The following is a 15,472-nucleotide window of genomic DNA, read 5'->3' as shown; positions in this document are numbered from 1 at the left end:
TGCGCAGAAGACATAAATGAGCCCACTTGCGAGGCGTATATGATTCCACGAGCATAGTGGGAAAGTGCGGTCAAGAAAAACGAGGGCACTCCAGTCGCAGGATACAACATGAGTGTCTTCCTCTGCTTTTCCAACCAAAAAGAAAAAGACGTTTCGCTCTTGCATTTGGAAAGTTTTCACACGGAGAAAAGGAAACTTGTATGATTCCACGAGCATAGTGGGAAAGTGCGGTCAAGAAAAACGAGGGCACTCCAGTCGCAGGATACAACATGAGTGTCTTCCTCTGCTTTTCCAACCAAAAAGAAAAAGACGTTTCGCTCTTGCATTTGGAAAGTTTTCACACGGAGAAAGGGAAACTTATATGATTCCACGAGCATAGTGGGAAAGTGCGGTCAAGAAAAACGAGGGCACTCCAGTCGCAGGATACAACATGAGTGTCTTCCTCTGCTTTTCCAACCAAAAAGAAAAAGACGTTTCGCTCTTGCATTTGGAAAGTTTTCACACAGAGAAAGGGAAACTTATATGATTCCACGAGCATAGTGGGAAAGTGCGGTCAAGAAAAACGAGGGCACTCCAGTCGCAGGATACAACATGAGTGTCTTCCTCTGCTTTTCCAACCAAAAAGAAAAAGACGTTTCTCTCTTGCATTTGGAAAGTTTTTACACGGAGAAAAGGAAACTTGTATGATTCCACGAGCATAGTGGGAAAGTGCGGTCAAGAAAAACGAGGGCACTCCAGTCGCAGGATACAACATGAGTGTCTTCCTCTGCTTTTCCAACCAAAAAGAAAAAGACGTTTCGCTCTTGCATTTGGAAAGTTTTCACACGGAGAAAGGGAAACTTATATGATTCCACGAGCATAGTGGGAAAGTGCGGTCAAGAAAAACGAGGGCACTCCAGTCGCAGGATACAACATGAGTGTCTTCCTCTGCTTTTCCAACCAAAAAGAAAAAGACGTTTCGCTCTTGCATTTGGAAAGTTTTCACACGGAGAAAGGGAAACTTATATGATTCCACGAGCATAGTGGGAAAGTGCGGTCAAGAAAAACGAGGGCACTCCAGTCGCAGGATACAACATGAGTGTCTTCCTCTGTTTTTCCAACCAAAAAGAAAAAGACGTTTCTCTCTTGCATTTGGAAAGTTTTCACACGGAGAAAGGGAAACTTATATGATTCCACGAGCATAGTGAAAAAGTGCGGTCAAGAAAAACGAGGGCACTCCAGTCGCAGGATACAACATGAGTGTCTTCCTCTGCTTTTCCAACCAAAGAAAAAAAGAAAAAAGAGAGAGAGAACGCGAGATTGATTGCATTTTGTGCAGGGGGCCTGGGCTGTGTCTTTCCCCAAAGATCACCTTTTGAAGATGCACTAGCGTGATTCTGATTGTTTCTTCACAAAAACATGTAGCGAGGAAAGTTATTTATGAAACGCATTGAACAACGAAAAGTCCAGTATCTCTTCAAGAAATGCATGCAGTAAATAAAATACTGCCCACTTGTTTCCCTTCAAAATCATTTGTGTAGTGCGTTATTCGCCCATATTCTCGAAAATGCATAGTCTATTTTATCGTGTAAAAAAAAACTCGGTCTAAGTTTATAATACATTTAAATCAAATATGCTCGCTTTATGCTAAGAAAGTTTCTTAGGTTAAAGCCTGCAAACTTTTTCGGGCTCATGTATATAATCTGTCGGGCGCTGGCCGGGCTCAAGCTTGTCTAATAATTCTGCCCGGCCCGCACCGGGCCCGGGCTGTGTCTTTTCCGGGCCGGGTCGGGCCTAGAAATTAAATATTCCGTCGGGCGCGGGCCGGGCCGTGCCCCTACCGGGCCGGGTCGGGCCGAGCCTAGAAATTCCGGCCGTGCAGCGCTCTATTTCAGGCTACAGCTGCTGGCAAGGCAGCCTAAAACATACAAAGCTGCGTACATGGTCAAGCCGTCAAGCCTCCAAACTGAACGCCCAAAAACGCCAGAATTTTGAAAATAATATAATTATATAAATAATGGGAAGAACATAAAGCAGACAGACACCGATCACCATTCTTTAATGGTTTATTTGTTCTCAAGTCTTTGGATAGAGTGTAAGGAGCTCTGTGTTACAGACGGGCGGTGCACGAAAGCATCCGACGTGGGGGACGGCGTGTGTTAACCGTGGTGTTAACCCATCCGGCCTCCCCGTTTACGCTCTGCGTTTACGTTGTTTCGCGGCGATTCAGCGGATGATTCATTAAAAAGTAAAAAATCTGAACCGACCTGGCTTACCCGTACATCCCGCATCGCGGCGCCCGGGCCGGCGACCCAGGCCCCGCTGTTCCCTACGTTCCCCACTGCATCTCCGAAAAGGAATAAAACGTATCTAACAACAACAACCTACAATTTTGACAGCGCCGTGCAGCGCAAGCAGTGAGCGCAAGCGTCTGCATCAACGTAGCTAGAGCTGGCTAGAGCGTCACGGCGCTGACGGCGCAGTCGACGCGACGCTGGCGACGCACTGTCTGTGACACAAGAAACAACGAAACAACCGCAAACAACGGCGACCGACGCGACGACAGACGGCAGACACGGCAGACGGCGCGAAGTGCGCGACGGTGCTGCCGCCTGGGTGTCGGCCTCACTTCCGGTCACTCACCTTCCTTTCGCCACAATCGACGGGCTTGGCCGATGTAGCCGATGCCTGCTAGCTTGCTGCCTACCGCCGCCCCGTTGGCCCCGTCGAGCAGGAGCAGTGGTGCGCTGCGTGTGTCTCGTAGAGTGGCTCGGTCTCCCTGTGCTTCACCCTGCAGCTGCGAAAATCACCGTGGCGACGGCGGATACCCGAAGAATGCCCGCGACTTGTGACACGAGTGCGGCTTTCAGCGGTGGAAAAATGCGTTGGGGCCAGTGCATATGTGAGTATTCGAAGCACGGGGCGTGTGCAAGCCGCGTTTGGTTGACGCGACTCCACCGAAGCATCGGTGCCAGAAACAATGTGAAGGCTTAGCGCAAATGTAGCTAGCACCTGCCATTTGAAGCGTGTTAGATAACGCCCTTTTCATTTGCTCGGAAACGTCCGTTTTAAGTCTCGCTGTCGTGCTCGTGGGCACGGCGAAGCGTGCTCCTTCCTCCCGTTACGCCTGGATCGTCATGAGGTAGCTGCAGCTTTATTTGTGCAGATTGTCTGATCATTAAACCGGATATCGCATTACGAGAATTATGGCTCGTTCCTACGTTACCTGCTTCGCATATTTTTGGCGATGGGGCCGTTTTCTTTTTAGCGGAACAAACGGCGCTCGCCTTTGATGCCGACAGCCACCGGTGCACTTACGAGAAGAACCCTTGGGTTCGTAACGCGCTTCTTTTTGTTTTCTTGGTTTCTAGCTTGTAAGATAGATTTTATGTTCATAATACTATCATGTTAAGCCGCTGTAGGATGCTGCCCTTGTAGGACGTTTGTCTCTTTATTTTTGGCATTTGTTGGCGCTTCAATATTACACTGGCATTTTTATTCGTTGTCATTTAGTGTTATGTGTACCCGCTTCACCTAAGGTAGTTCGTAGCTATGCGTGTTATTGAAAGCAAGCCTTCGTATTTCGTTTCCGAGGGCGTGTCGTGCCCTCGCAGAGGCTCCAACGCGGCAGTGACACCACGTGAAAGACGCGTACTCACTTTGCGAACTCAATGCTAGCGGATTTAGGTATGCAGTGATCTTCAGTGAGTGACACGGGACCCGCAGTGAGTGATCTTCTAGGACAGTGGACAGCGTCCGCGGTGACATAGCTCCGACTCCATCGTCTGTCGAAGCTGGGGACCATGAGCTGTCCCCATCTGGTCGAAGCTGAGAGCAGGCCACAGATCACTCTGTCAAAACCCAAACCATACAACATTTTTGAAGACTTGGAGGTGTTTGCGCGGTTTCAGCATTATCGCAGCGAGAGCTACGCTCAAGCAATTCACCTCATGGCATCCCAGACCAGCCTGCGATCGGACTCTAGACAATCATATGCCTCATGTGTCACTACCCTTAAGGAGCTGTCACTTTCTCAGAGTGCCCCATCGTCACCAAAAGGAATCTATGCTCAAGAGAAGTCATCTACACTCCCATCAACCTCATCACGTGTGGTATCGTTTCCAAGCCCAAAGAAGACGAGTAGCTTGAGCCTGTCAAGCTTTTTTAGAAAGTTGTCCCCGCGGTTTCACAAAAGCCCAAAGTCCAAGTCCAAGCCATGGATGGTCGTAGAGTTTTCGCAGAAGGACATAGAGAACAATGAGTTTGGTGCGGAAGGTAGGGCCAGCAGTGACCAGTCACTGGAGCTTGCACTGCAGGGTAAAGAACAGTACATGGCCTCTCTGGAAGACAGACGGACCAACAAGGGAAGGGTGCATTTCCCGGGAGGCAGCCAGCCGTCCCTAGATGCGTGGGTGAGGGCGGGAAAGCCAAAGCTGTTTGGTCCCGTGCAGCACCCACCACAAAGGCCACTTTCGGCATGTCTTGGACGGACGAGTTCTGTCGCTGTTGCCCAGACGTCAAGGTCGGCACAAGCTCTGCCTCCCTATGCTCACTCGCAGCTCCATAGCTCTGCATCCGGTGTTGCTTGCCACAGTCACGTGACACTGATGCCAGTGATCGTGGTGGATCGGCCGGGACGGGTCCCCTCACTCCTGGACGGAGGCGGGACGGCGCAGGTACTGACTTGACTGCAAGTGCCTGGTGGAACATCCTCCCAGACATGCCCAATGGAAACCCTTGCACGGTTGTTGTTGTCCCCGTATTACTCTCGCCCCATTCTTGCCATTCGGATCCCTGGTGCACAAGGCGTCCCTCCTATGGCATGCTGTCTGCCTGGCAAATTGCGCATTTTGTGGGCATGCATTTCTCTCCCTACAATTCCTTGTGCCCTGGCAGTCATCCCAAATATCAGCTTTGTTGGTGGGAGCATTGCTTCAGTGCCTAGCCTGTGCTTTGGAGAACTTTTTTCTCTACCTTGATTTGTATGCACATCTGGTGTTCATTTTTTGTATCCATTCTTATCTTTCGACGAGGCTTTTCAAGGGTTACAGTGGTAAGACAGTGAGCAATAATAGATCAGCATTAAGGCTTTGTTTTATATTTAGGCGTGCCGTTCAGCCTCGGTTACTCTGTTGCGGGGCGGCATAGGGAGTGCATTTGTTTCGTTCATCAAAAAATAAATGTGACTTGTTTGTTTGTGTTTGCTTTTCTCATTGTTTTTAATACTGTGTGTTAGAACATTCAGCATGAGAATCTGTTTGCATGTTCATAATTTTCTAAACTTGTCGGTTCTTATTTTCTGGGGTTTGCAGATGGGTTGTTAGTCACCACTGTAGCAGAAGTCAGTGTTCCTCAGTTGGGTCTCATGACTAATAGACCTGTTGCAAAACGTGCGGCGCCACAACGGCAGGGAATTTTGGAAACCCTCGGTACAGATCACGTGCTTTCTCGTTGCGACTGCGCGCGCGTCTCGGCAATTACCGCCAGCAGCCGTTGGCAGCCATCCGCCGAGTCATACGTTGTTGTCTGTGTACCGTATCTGTGGCAGCATAAAGGCATTGCGGCAGGTGAACTTATTGAATACATTATTTGTCATACTTACCTTCACGTATTGAAGTGTCACCGAATCCACTTATTTCGCACCGCAATCGTGGCAAGTTTCGACCATGTTCGACAAAGCGTTGGTGCAGCAGACAACAGAGCTGGTACAAAAAAGTGGGATTAGAAGGGCAGCCGTTGGCTCGTCGCTCGCCCGACTCAGCTGCTCAAAAGTTGTTGCCGTGGTAACCTGCGCCTGCTCGCGTATGCCACGTGGTAGCGAGAGGGGGGGCGTACCGAGGACTCCCATTATTTGTCGCACGGCGCTTGCGGGCTTTTGGGATTTTCGCAAAGGGTCTATTGCAGTAACCTTTTGGGTGTGACGACCAAATGCAAAAATTGCTGGGTTTCTATGCAGGTTGGACTGGAGTAACTCTGCTGTTTAAATGCCAAAAATTGTGCTATTTGAACACTGCCTTTGGGGCGTGCTAATGCAGTGAGATCCCCACAACTTGGACACTCGCAGAGCACACTTGGGCTGCCCAACTTGGGGACGTGTTGGTCATTGGACAAGCACTATGTCGGTGCTCGACAAGTCAGTCTATTCCGGTTGCTTTGCTGCATAAAATATATTGGTACTCCCAATAGTGTCCACTACTGCTGCTATTATCCAATGCAATAGCTCTGCATATTGGGCAAGAAAAGAGGATGGGCAAATGTTTGGTGTGAAGCAAGGATTTGAAGTCGATTCTGCTCTTGCAGCTGCATCGTCCATGCTTGCATCAGTGGCCCTAGACCCCACCGTGCCAGTCTTTGCCTACTTTTTGGATTTTGCTTTCATTTTCTTGATAAATTATGCAGACACCTTTGTTGAAATATTAAAACAGAAGTGTTCTATGGAACGTTGAGTGTGCTGATTAACAGATCATGCGCGAACGGAAGAAATGTACAGAAGGTGGACACAGTTTAAGACTCAAGTTGAAAACTGTCATCTGTATTGCCCTTCTATGCAGCTCTTTTGTTTTTTATAGAAAAGTTTGTCACCCCTGGGGGATTTTGGTAGTATGAAAAAGGCCATACTGCATGGAAGGATGAAATATGCTGCACCTAGGATGAGACATCTTGTCAGTGGTGCAAGACAACTGTTGTACACTCATGATAGACTATATGAGTTGCATGGCAAGAAAATCTGGGATTCAAGTATTGGAAGGCTGTACTAAGCAGCTTCATTTGATGGCAAGGAATGAAGTAAAATGAATTGTTTTGCTCTTGACATTTCAAGCCGATAATGTCAATTTTGCACATAATCGAAGATACCATATTCTCCCGACTACCATAAAATACTGGGAAAGCGCCCACTCAAGATTGAGAAATAATTGCGGAAAAATTGGGAATGGGTGCTTGTCTGGTCATCAATTTTACATATAAATGTACTGTGTATATTTTCTCAGATCTTACACATTTGAGAACGGGCGGACGCATGGTATTTTATGGTATAGTAGTTTGCACGCTGTGTGTAGCCCGCACTTAGTGCCTAATCTGTACGGGCGGAAACGCCTTCTATGCGACCTGTACTTAAATGTACAAATAAATATCTATCTATCTATCTATCTATCTATATAATCTTAACAAAAAATTACACAGGGCATACTTTGACAAATGCCTGCTGTATTAGCTCACAAAGAAGCTTGTGTCGTGCATAAATCAACATTAATATACTCTGTTATTCATAAAATAATTTAGAGCTTATCACAGTGGACAATCTCGACAAAAACAAATCTTTGTATATTCCGCACCTGTAGAAAGTCATCGCCGGATAAAATTTAAACTTTTAAACCTGTATGGTCCGAGGAGGAAAGTATGCTACATCCAAACAACTAATTGGAGCATAAGAACTAGTTCAATAGACGTGAAAATGCTGTCTGATCACAATCTATTACTATATTATTAGATGAATTTGTGTAGTTGAAGGTCAGTAAAACTGGGTATCCTTAGTGAGGTCATTCTAATTTTACAGGGTAAATGGATATTAGTTGTTTATATCAATATCAGTACCCCACTGTTCCATGAATGAATTTATACTGTAGTAGTACACTTATATACCCATTCTTAAAGATGGTGCTTTCAAGGGGACATATTGAGAACTTGTGCATCTGGATACTGTATCTAAGCTTTAAAAGATTTTTCACCGTGTCCACACTCTTCAACAATTTATGGGCATCTCTGTCCAGCCGTGCAGGGTACTTAAGGCAGGGTTAACTTTTAAGAGGGAAATGAACAGCTGTTCTTGACGTTTCGTCTAATTAAACGACTCAGCTGTACATGTATTCTACACAGCTACATCTGTTACTGCAACATAATGTACTGATTTGGGTTTTGGCATGATGTGCAATAAGAAAATCGGGTTTGAATTCTCTTCCTTTCATCGTGCCCTTTGGTCATTCAGTGAGTGTTGTGGTAGTGTGGTGACAGGTAGACGCTGGAAATTCTGCACTGCACTCCTATTCAACATTCCTTACATTGCGAGATAAATGTCACAACTCGCTGATGTGCTCCAGTTTAGATGGGGACGTTTTAATCGAGTCCATTAAATGGGCCCGACATGTGTGGCTTGCTGTCGTTTCAGAGGGGGAACGAGGCAGCACATCCTGCTCTCATTCCACACAGCCTGAGTGCCGGCACGGGCACATTCCTTCTCTCCGAAACAAGGTATGCCACAACTTTTTGTTCTGTCAACTGGTGACATCTGTGACGGACGTTAAAAGCGTATGCGATACTGTGTAATTGTTTGTTTGAAGTGCTGGCTGCTATTTTCCTTCCAGCTTTTATTACCCCATACCTTGTGGGCTAATTCTATATGAATGAGTATGTTATATTTAGGATTATTATTTTTATAGTTTACGATTTTTGGCAAATAAAAATTGGATTTTTGTTTTGTCTCTGTTAGTTTCAGGCTTTGAGGGGCTTTAGGGTTGTATGTTTCGCTCGAAGTAAACAAGGAGCTGTACTTGATTGAGTGACGGATTTAATTATAAAGCCGATACGTGCTATCATTCTCTAAGGATGTTTTTTTTTGAAAATTTGTACCAATTGCCAGAAAGGTACTAATTAGCTATATAATTGGCTATTCACTAATGCAACATGCAGACACTGATTATAAAGATATTATCTGTGTTTTCGCATTGCCAGCCTCGTCCCTGCCGCATGAGTGGAAACTTTAGCGTATCTCCACGCTTCGTACATGCTTTAAGTCTTCCTAAAATTGACAGAATTAAGGGTTGTCGATGATGCTCAACAGTTTTCTTATTGAAGCGATATGTTTATTTTCTAGGGCTGGGCGTCGATTAAAAATTTTTACCTGATTAATCTCCACCCTTTAATCGATTAATCAGTCTCATTCATTTCTATGCATAATGTTTTTTTAAGTCAAAATTAATTTTATTTTTTGCTTCTGTTCTTGTAATAAACAGTGCAATATACAAATTCGATTATGAAACAACCTCAATGTGTTGTTGAGAACAGTTCAAAGACAGGCACACTAACAGATTCTTAATTCAGTTGCATGAGACAGAGCAGAGAGGTTTGTTGATACTCTCCAGCAAGCCTCCTTTGATTGTCCACAATAGTCTATGCTGCGCTAAACGGACACTCGAACGGCATTGAAGTGGTGGGGACTGAAGTTAACCTCTGTACTTTTCAAAAGTTGCAAATCTTGCCCCAGTCAGTTTACTTTAGGCTAAAAATTTACCTAAAGTGTGTCCTTCATACAGGTGTCTCATCCAGGTCTGTGTAGTGAAAGCGTTTAAAGGGGGGGTGCAACGATTTCCGGATTTCGGTCAAAGATTTCTGGAAGTTACCCTCTGATACCTCTGAAGTAAAGAACAGAAAACCGATTTCGCCTGCGTGTCCTAGTTGTTGCGTAAAAAAAAGATAAAGATTGGCATTTCGGGCACCCCTCAACTCACTCCCAGCCTTCAGGGTCACACCTAGTCCCCCTCCTAGTGACGTCATTCGGAGTGCCGTGTAGCTTCCCGTGTGCTATCTCGGAGGACGCTTCCTCTCCCTCTCTCCGCTGACATTAGCGGGCGTTACGCTGCAGCTTAGAGCCGAGCGAGGTCAAGTAATCTTTTCGCCGTAGTTCCTTCGGCGGCCACTTGCGGCTGCAGGTGGGGGAAAAAGTTCGACTTTTGTTTTGCGATTATGCAGCGGATTCGTGACATTTTTAATGAAGTAGGTGTTTTCTCTATCCTCCGGGACACGATAAACAACGTAAAAATGACGAGATGCAAATTTTTTTAATCATAAAATCGTTGCACCTCCCCTTTAATTATTTTCTTTCGGTTCGTCAAAATTCACCAATTAACCAGTTCAAACATTTAATTGTGATTAAACCATTAATCTATTAATTGGTAGGTTAATCAATCGGTTGTCCAGCCCTATTGTTTTCACTTATTGGAAAGTTCATTAGTAAATTTTAGTTAAATATTTAGCTAATTAGTTTGTCTTTTGCAGTCCCCGACGTCCGCCGTGGCTGGCAGTTTGTTCCCGAAAAGAGTTTTTTTTTTTTTTTTTCCAACCACCCTATTGGTAGATGGTTTTGAAAGTGTTCGCTGAAACCCTTGGTTTTATAGTACAACACTTGCTTTGATACTTTTCACATAGCTTTAAAAATAAGTATCTGGAGGCTGCCATATTTTTTTTTTTTAATTCAGGAAGAAATTGGGTTACATTTGATTTTTATAAAGCTTGTTCTTGGTGGAAACTTTGGGGTAAAATGGGGTTTTATCCTTGAAATGAAGGACCTTAATTATGTTGTATATAATACTTTCCCCACTACATTGGATTGACTGCAAGTGTCCAGGCTTAGGATGGCTTTATTTTAGCTGGGATCACTTCTTGAGATTATTTGTTTATAAGCATCCTTTACATATACTTGTCTTGGTGGTATCCATTTGAAGTTGAGTAGTGCTGGACATTTCAGCTGTGTCTGGTTCACAAAACGCAGCTGCAGTGCAAACATGTTTTCAGGGTCGCAGCAGTTGAGGCAGTACTATAGTGACGCTGGGGTTTTTTGTTTTCCTGTTTCCACAAGGGGTGAGAATGGACTGAATGCAAAATATTTTCTTTGTTAGTTGTTTCCGTTTGCTCGTAGCCACATATGCATTTCCTCTTTTTGAATAGTGGAGCTGCAAGGTCAGACAGAAACTTTGAAAACCTTTTGTAAATCTGTCTTCCACAAGGCTAGCTTTTCATTGAAACCCCAACAAATATGGTTACATGTTGCTCATGAACAGACGAACCGTGGGTAATGTTTTTTTTTTACGGCTACTTTAAATTCAGTGTTGTCATTAAGAACTAACAGTGTCAAAGTTGTGCTCTGCCTCTTACATAGGCTACAATATCTCTCTAGGCTGGCTTCTTAGATCGCCTCGGTGGCTTTTCTCTGTGTGACTTTCTTAGATCGGGTGTGTGTCCAGCAGCAGAGTGGGAAGGCTATAATATCCTTTGCCGTTCCCCTCTCTCTCTTTTCGTACCAGTCTCAGCAGCTTGAGAGTGGACTGCGTGGTCGCATTGCGTGTGTGGGCTCCCCGTATATAAATGGGGTGCGTGTGGGCAGGATCAAACTTGTTCGATGAAGTTTGCTTTCCTCGTGGCCTCCAAATTAAATGTCATTCGACTGTTTGTGATCTGCTTCATGCAATGGAACAGATGTTGTAGGCACTAGTGTTCTAAGTAATTTTTGCGAGTCCTGCCCTTTTGTGGTTAGAGGGGAAAAATTGACTTCGGTGAAATACCGCAGAAGTGCCCGCTTCGTTCAAGCGCCCACTATTGACATTTCTCAAACTTGGGAATTCGGCAAATTATATGTTAAGTATCCAATATAACTGGACAAGCACCCTTGACTAGATTAACCCAGCTTTCAGTGAATGTGGGGTGGGCAGTCCTCCGGTATTTTAAGATAGTTAAAACATTTAGCCACTGTTTGAAATAACGAAAGTTGGTACTAAAAGAAAAAAAAGGGTGGGGTTATATGTGACATAAGGAAAGGGTTCCGTATTTTTAGAGTTTAGTTTCGGCGAAATTCGGAAAATGTTTTTCTGGGGGCATTTTTTGCTAGCATGCCAGGGGCTGCATGATATTGCCTCGTGAGCCGCAGATTGCCGACCTCTGCTGTAAATGATTAATGATTCCGATGGCCTGATTTTTTCGAAACGAGTTTCAGAAATGGTTTACACAAATAAATTGCCCCGTAAGGACGGATACATAGCGTATCAATCTCAATGACAAAATTTTGTGCCTGCAAAATATCCCCGAATCTACCACTTCGCAGAACTTGCAACATGTCAAACCTGTGAAAATAGTTGTTTACAATGTATTCTTTTTTATCACTGTGTTTTTACAAATCATACATGTTGTCATTTTGATTTCTTCTGCATCTTGTTCTGTGACACATGGGGTGCTATAGCCTCTCATCAGGATTTTGGATTTACAGGCTTAATACTTTATGATCTTATGGCAGACGGCTTACCTACTACCACATATTTTACTGTACGGTTGAGTTTGCATTGCATTCAATCATGCAGTGCATACTGTTTTTCTGTTTCAGGTAGTTAAGTTCATTTTTGATTGCTGTCATATCCATCCTTCTCGTAGTAGATCAGTGGTGTTTCTGTGCAAAGTCTGAACCTATTGCTTCTTTCCTTTCCATAATTTATGGCAAAAGATGTTTACCTCTGCCTATAAGCAACATACAGATCTTGAAAGTGAAACAGGCTTACTCTGACATAGAAAATACTATCTAAATGTGAACAATTGGTGTAAAAATGAGTGAGTCTTCCTTTGTGCATGCTTTGCCACTAATTCTCTGGGCAACTTCTTTTTATTTAAAACAGCCTCTGACTTAACTTTTCAATGGATAGTGTGACCTGGATTCACTTATCTCAGAAATCTGAGTTGTACTTACTTTTGACTGCATGTTTTTTTAAGTTAGACAGTACTAGCACACTTACGTCTGAAGGCTTGACCACATACAGGCAGTCTCTTTTAGCATATGCTTACCTTCATACTGAGAGGATGGAAATGAATGTCAGATAACACCTAGTCTCAAACACAGCTGGGTTTATTCAGTGAGGGGAGGGGGCACTTGTAAGTTACCAGTTTTATGTTTTTGTCGGAATAGGCGATTCCAAAGTTGAAGTTCAGTGTTGGCAACTGAGCAAAGCATGCACCTGACCATACATAACATTAAAATACCAAGCAAGTGCCCACTGAAAAGTTGGGATAATCAAGCAGAATGGGTACATGATAGTGTAGGCACTTGTTTGATCCAAAGATGCTGTATAGGAGCAGTATAGCGGTCTGGCGGGACCCCCAATTTTTAAGCGGCCGCACTGATCCTGTCAAGCATGCTTCGTGCCGGTGCTGTTGCGTCAAGCGTGACGCTTCGGCTTCTCGAAGAAGCGGCTGAAATGGAGTAAGATCTTGGTTAGATTGTTGGGCTCATAAGATTCCTGGGGTGGGCACTTGATGTGTCCTTCTTTTATCGAATATACCTCAAATCTTCCAAAAGTAGGTGGGTAGGGGCTTTCTTGCGACAGGGACGCATCCTCGGTATTTTACGGTAAACATGCTGTTGATGGCAGCAACCAGAATCTGTCTACTGGAGGAGGGTTTACTTGGCTGCATTTCGGAACCCATTTTGTTGTTGCCTTGTGATCATTAATCTTGTAGCCAAGCGTTGTCCCCACGTTCTCATACAAATAGCTTTGAAGTGATGGCTAGATTTTTGGCTGCACGAGCTTTGTTGTGCGAAAACTCCCTTCGATGGCACTGAGCTGCACTCAGGCTCTAACTACACCGTTGGAGCCCCGTTTTGCTAGGGTGTGGTGCGTGCCAACAGCTTAGCAAAGGAAGGTTGCCAAATGATGCTTCTGTTGGCACCTATGTAACATTGACATAATTGAAATGCTAGGAAGTATTTAAGGCAGCCCTCTCCTACAAAGCATTGTCACTTTTGATAAGGCTCACATCCACAGACATGTGTGTGGTCAAGTTTGGTACTGAATGCTAACCCAAAAAAGTGGAATGCTGGCGGGTATCTACTCTGCATTCATTTGAGCTCCGTTTTAGAGCATAAGCAAGCACATACTATAAAATAACGAGCAAGCACCCAGCCAAAAGTTGGAGATAATAAAAAAAAAAGAAAGTGGAGATGGGCACTTGTTAGCTCCAAGAGCAGCAAAGCAGAAGGAGTATGTGGTAGGCCCTTGTTTGATCCAATGGGCGCGTTCAGTAGCGGCTCTCTCAGCTCCGAACGGAGCAACTTGAGTCGGAGTGCTCGGAGCGCCTACTAAACGGCAAAAAAAAAATGTGGCTCCAAACCTGCTTCTACGGAATTTCCGCTTCCTCCCCTGTGCCAGGCGATCTCCGAATAAAATCGAAGCAGACGATTTCAAGCACGATCGCTTTTATTTGACGCCGGTATTGAAAGAGTCTTGACAAGGTCGTTAAAGAAAAAGCGAGTGACTGTACACATCAGCGCTGCTGTTTGAAGCGATCCAACGCAATCGAGCCCTTCGCAGGGCGGTGCATAGGCTGCTGCTGTTATAAATACCGACAAAAACATCGTCAACACACGGAAAATATGGAGCTCAGCAAATCTCCGCCGTTGGTTGCGATACTTTTATACGGCCATATGTTTGTTCTGCCCTTCGTTACGGACTTCCTATAAAATGTATTCGTATATACACACAGGAAGTTCGGCCGCGCTCGGCGATCAAGTTTTTGTCAGCCGAAGCCAGCGTCGGCCAACGTACACCCCGATTTAGCTATGCCAACAAAACATCAATCGGGATCATGCTCTGCTTGAGTGTCCAACTGGCTACCGAATTCACATTCATACCCTGCCTTGCTCTGTTCAGCGCGGACAAGACTATCGTCGATATTTACCGAGTTTCCATGCAACGGCGATCAAGACACGGCGTCAAATGAATGTTTACGTTGTTTATTAGCATATTCAAACCAAACAAGGAATGGTCCAATGCATTTTCCGAAAAGAGCGTTACCTGGAAAAGAAATTCGAACGCGTCATTTGTCTTACCTTGACCACTTTTCATTCACAAAAGCGAGCTAACCGAACTCACGCAACAGAACCAACGCAGCTTATCCCGCCATTTTTGTTTTTCTTTTTTTTTTTCTCTTTTAGCGTTGAAACTTTGTCAGTGATCCGGAATTACGTCATGCTGCGCTCTTTTCACTCCTCATGCTCAGTCTCCGGAGACGGTGCACGAGAGCCTGATTCCTAAAACTCGGAGTAACGTGCATCGGAAGTCAGTTTTTGCCGTCTAGTGGAAGGAGCGCCGACTCCTTGACTTCTGGAGCTGCTACTGAACGTGCCCAGTGGGACGTTGTAAGAGCAGAATAGCGATCTGGTGAAACTCGTTATTTTTAATGCAGTCGTTCCGCTTATGTCAAGCCTGCTTTGTGCTGGTGCTCTTGCATAAAGCTTCACCTCTTTGCGCCAGTGCATGTATGTAAAGCTTCACCGCTTTGCACCGGCTTCTCGGAGAAGCAGCCAACGCGGAGGAATGCATCGAAGAGCTCGGAAGTTTGCTAGGGTGTGCACTTGGTATGTCCTTTGATTTATTTCATAGGTTTCAAAAGTAGGAGGTGAGTACTTATTGTGACATGGGTGCACGCTCGGGTATTTTAGGGTAATGCTTGCATAACAGGTACCCCCACAGTCAATATGAGCTGAAACACCCGGTCGAGCCTTTTTCTTTGTTTGGATCCCCACAAGCTCCATCTCTCAATTTGGCAAATAGTCCGAAGTGTGATTCCTCAACTTCGCATTCCATCTTTAAATCGGACCACAGCTCTCATAAACTGACAGGTATGCCAAAGAAGCACGAAGGACTGTTTCAGCTCATGTTGTCCGCGACAGCACACATCCGAA

At 45.0% G+C, this 15,472-nt stretch overlaps 1 protein-coding gene across 5 annotated transcripts in view; it reads left to right on the top strand.

Annotated features, from left to right (window-relative positions):
* Positions 1–15,472, top strand: part of LOC8023940 — a 74,559-nt gene that overhangs the window by 39,335 nt on the left and 19,752 nt on the right. For 3 of the 5 annotated variants that reach the window (XM_040210621.2, XM_029966334.3, XM_029966335.4), the window contains exon 2: positions 8,144–8,226. In XM_040210621.2, coding sequence (XP_040066555.2) covers positions 8,144–8,226 — 83 coding nt within the window. Of the gene's footprint in view, positions 1–2,638; positions 2,882–8,143; positions 8,227–15,472 lie in introns of those variants that run through there. The other 2 variants (XM_040500987.2, XM_029966337.4) reach the window with 1 other exon arrangement.

This window comes from Ixodes scapularis, unplaced genomic scaffold (genome assembly GCF_016920785.2).
Source record: "Ixodes scapularis isolate PalLabHiFi unplaced genomic scaffold, ASM1692078v2 PGA_scaffold0__279_contigs__length_252992795, whole genome shotgun sequence".
Taxonomy (NCBI): domain Eukaryota; kingdom Metazoa; phylum Arthropoda; class Arachnida; order Ixodida; family Ixodidae; genus Ixodes; species Ixodes scapularis.
This window is presented reverse-complemented; position numbering and strand designations above follow the sequence as displayed.